Source organism: Octopus bimaculoides, chromosome 21 (genome assembly GCF_046866305.1).
Source record: "Octopus bimaculoides isolate indiv1 chromosome 21, ASM4686630v1, whole genome shotgun sequence".
NCBI classification, from domain to species: domain Eukaryota; kingdom Metazoa; phylum Mollusca; class Cephalopoda; order Octopoda; family Octopodidae; genus Octopus; species Octopus bimaculoides.
Window position 1 is genome coordinate 30,424,659 of NC_142948.1, and position 3,446 is coordinate 30,428,104.

Consider the following 3,446-nt stretch of genomic DNA (forward strand, 5'->3'; position numbering starts at 1 on the left):
TCTGAAGCCACTAACTGCCAAGCGTTTTCATTGTAAATCCATAAAAACGCAATGACCGCTGTGTCGTAAATTAAAATAATGCATTTTGCTCAATGACCTCATCGTTATCTCTAACCAAATCCGTTTTACTGAGTGACCGCTGGTTAAAAAACAAATAAATGAACGAATGAATAAACTGCTGAAGAAGAAGAAGAAGAAGAAAGAAAGAAAAAAAGAAGCAAATGTGAAAGGAAGATAGAAAGATACCAGGTCATCACGATTTTATTTCATTAATTGTAAAATGGGCGCTAAGATGTCTGGATGTAGCGGGAGAAGAAATTTCAGTGTATTTAAATTACACCCTTAAGTGATGAAAACATATTATTAAAGGAGTGTACGTGCGTATATGTATGTATGTATGTGCGTGTGTATGTTTATAGTTGTTTACCTATCTATCTATCTATCTATCTATACACACACACATAAGAATGTACGTGTGTGTATATATGTTGATACGTTACACACACGTATATACAATAAGTAAATGTATGTATACATATATATAAGAATTTTATGTAAATGTATATATGTATATATACTCACACACGCACACTCACATATGTGTGTGTGTGTGTATATATATATATATATATACTTATATTTATATGTGTATGCCTCTAGGCGACAAGTAAGTATATTATCATTATAATCATCAGCAGCAAAGCAGAATACAAATGGAAAAGAAAAAAAAAAACGGCGAAGAGATAGGAGAGAGAGAGAGGGGTGGGTGGGGAGAGAGCGAAATGAAGTTAATCAGGAGATTTGCTCTGTCATTACATTAAATAAAAACCTACCACTTTTAACCCTAATAAAAATGTGAGCTTAGTTTTAAATAGATTATAGACTTGTGTTCGTTTATTTACTTCACAACTGTAAGCAACTGTAAACCTCAATTTGTGTTATTCCGTTAAACTTTCTCTCACATTGCCGTCTGATATGCTGACTTGCTTTTTCCTTTTCTATTATTATTATTGTTTTCCGTTCAGGTGGCGTACTGGTAGAATCGTTGGCATGCCGAGCAAAATACTTAGCGTAGCCACGTTTCGTCTTTTCGTTCCGAGTTCAAATTCCGCCCGTACTGGTAGAATCGTTGGCATGCCGAGCAAAATACTTAGCGTAGCCACGTTTCGTCTTTTCGTTCTGAGTTCAAATTCCGCCCGTACTAATAGAATCGTTGGCATGCCGAGCAAAATGCTTAGAGGTGTTTCGTCTTTTCGTTCTGAGTTCAAATTCCGCCCGTACTGGTAGAATCGTTGACATGGTAGACACAGGGATTTAGCAGAAAACACTTTCCCCAAAGTGTCGCGCACTGGGATTGAACACAAAAGCACGTGGTTGGGAAGCGAGCTCTATTGTTTGTATACCACGGTTCCGATTTCCCGCTCGCTTGCCGCGTTCGTCCTTCAACGTAGCATTTTACTACACGTTGTTTCCTTCCTGTCAGCTAGCAAAAGATGAATACTAAGAGTAGAAAAGCTCCACGTTAGGCATCAGTATAGTGAAGCCCCGTTAGCACGTTAGTGTTAGCACCCAAAATATTTAGGTATAGAGAAATACAGGCCTAGCCGCGGAATGATGCATCCCGTCATAATCCTATTTATCCTTGCAGTGCCCTCCCTTTCGATTAGCGTTATACCACACACACACAAAAAAAAAAAAAGAACCCCTTATTTTGGCTGCTGACCATAACGAAAGATATTGTGAAGCAGACAAGACTGAGTGGATCAAAGAAAGACATTTTCCTCTTTAATTACGCCCTCATTCAAATTTTTTAAGTTCCACTTTAGATGGAAATTGAACGTGTAGAAGGAAGGGCTCCATCTCGTTAAATTTGCTGATAACAATCACCAAAAGGGGTGAGGATGATCTGAACGAATTATTCCGTCATCAGCGAGTGCCGACCACATCTACGTAACCGCAAACTAGTGTACATGGATTAGGTCCACGTGGGGGAAAGTTCGAACAGATATTGTTGGCACAGACATAGAAATGGTTAAGAAGATAGTTACACAACCACGTTTCTAGATTTGAAAACGAAATAGAGTACCGTGTATAGAGTACAGGTGTGTTTTGCAGCAATCTCACAACCTCGGCTTTGATTGATATTTAGTAGAGGAATTTAGTGAACGATAATATTGTGGAAACACTGGGTGTGTGTGTGTGTGTGTATGTATGCCTATACATATATATATATATGCTTGGCTGTGTATATATCTGCATGGCTCTCTGTGTGTGCGCGTATATATATATATATATATATATATATATATATATATATATATATTATGTATGTATGTATGCAGGGGTGTGTATATACGAATATATATAATGATGGTTAGATATATGTGTATGTATATATACACATATACAAGACTATGCATATATATATATATACACACACACGTCTCTTTATGCATATATATACATACATGTGTGTGTGTGTGTGTGATCTATATATATAGGGCAGCACATTTTGACAAGCTGTTACAATTATCTTGATCTGCCTTTAATCTCATTATTATATTGATCAGTTACAATGTCATTATTGAAAACAGTTAATATATTTTTGCTAGTATCACACTTCTGCTAAATATTCTTAATGTGGGTCATGCACGCATACACACGAGTATGTAACCGCATACTTAAACGCACTCCACATTTGATGATGCAATAGAAATTGCTCCTGGAGCAAGAGTTTCGTTTGAAAACCTTTCCTTCAATCTTATCTTCAATGACCACGAGTGATACATACATTGTTATACTTGGGGATAGTCATGTTTTGCCAATTAAACACACGCACTGTTTATCCGGTCTTCACTTCAGTTTTATTCTCCCATTTTTTTTTTTGACAGATAAACTGCAATAAATAAATGATAAAACTAAGTGAAATTCAGATAAACAGTGTGTGTGTGTTCAAATGGCAAAATATGACCGTCCCCGACGTGTAACAATATCTATTTAAACACGCGTTTTCGCATAGAAAATCTTGCAAAATACACACACACACGTATATCTATCTATATATCTTATTTCTTTATTGCCCACAAGGAGCTAAACAGAGAGGGGGCAAACAAGGACTGGCAAACGGATTAAGTCGATTAGATCGACTGGTACTTAATTCATCGACCCGGAAAGGATGAAAGGCAAAGTCGACCTCGGCGGAATTTGAACTCAGAACGTAGCGGCAGACGAAATACCGCTAAGCATTTCGCCCGGCATGCTAACGTTTCTGCCAGCTCGTCCCCTTATCTATCTATCTATCTATCTATCTATCTATCTATCTATCTATCTATCTATCTATCTATCTATCTATCTATCTACACACACACACACACACACACACACACACACACGCATATAAATTGTAGGGTAATTATTTCAATATTCTTAAATAAACCTCTATCAAG

At 37.0% G+C, this 3,446-nt stretch overlaps 1 protein-coding gene across 1 annotated transcript in view; it reads left to right on the forward strand.

The window, feature by feature from the left end:
* The window catches only part of LOC106880396 (LIM domain transcription factor LMO4.1), a 74,993-nt gene extending 72,731 nt beyond the window's left edge, over positions 1–2,262 (forward strand). Inside the window, exon 3 of the mRNA XM_089338992.1 lies at positions 1,026–2,262. Within this exon, the coding sequence (XP_089195118.1) occupies positions 1,026–1,287 (262 nt within the window). The 3' untranslated portion in view covers positions 1,288–2,262. The remainder of the gene's footprint in view (positions 1–1,025) is intronic.
* Positions 2,263–3,446: the final 1,184 nt, after the last annotated feature.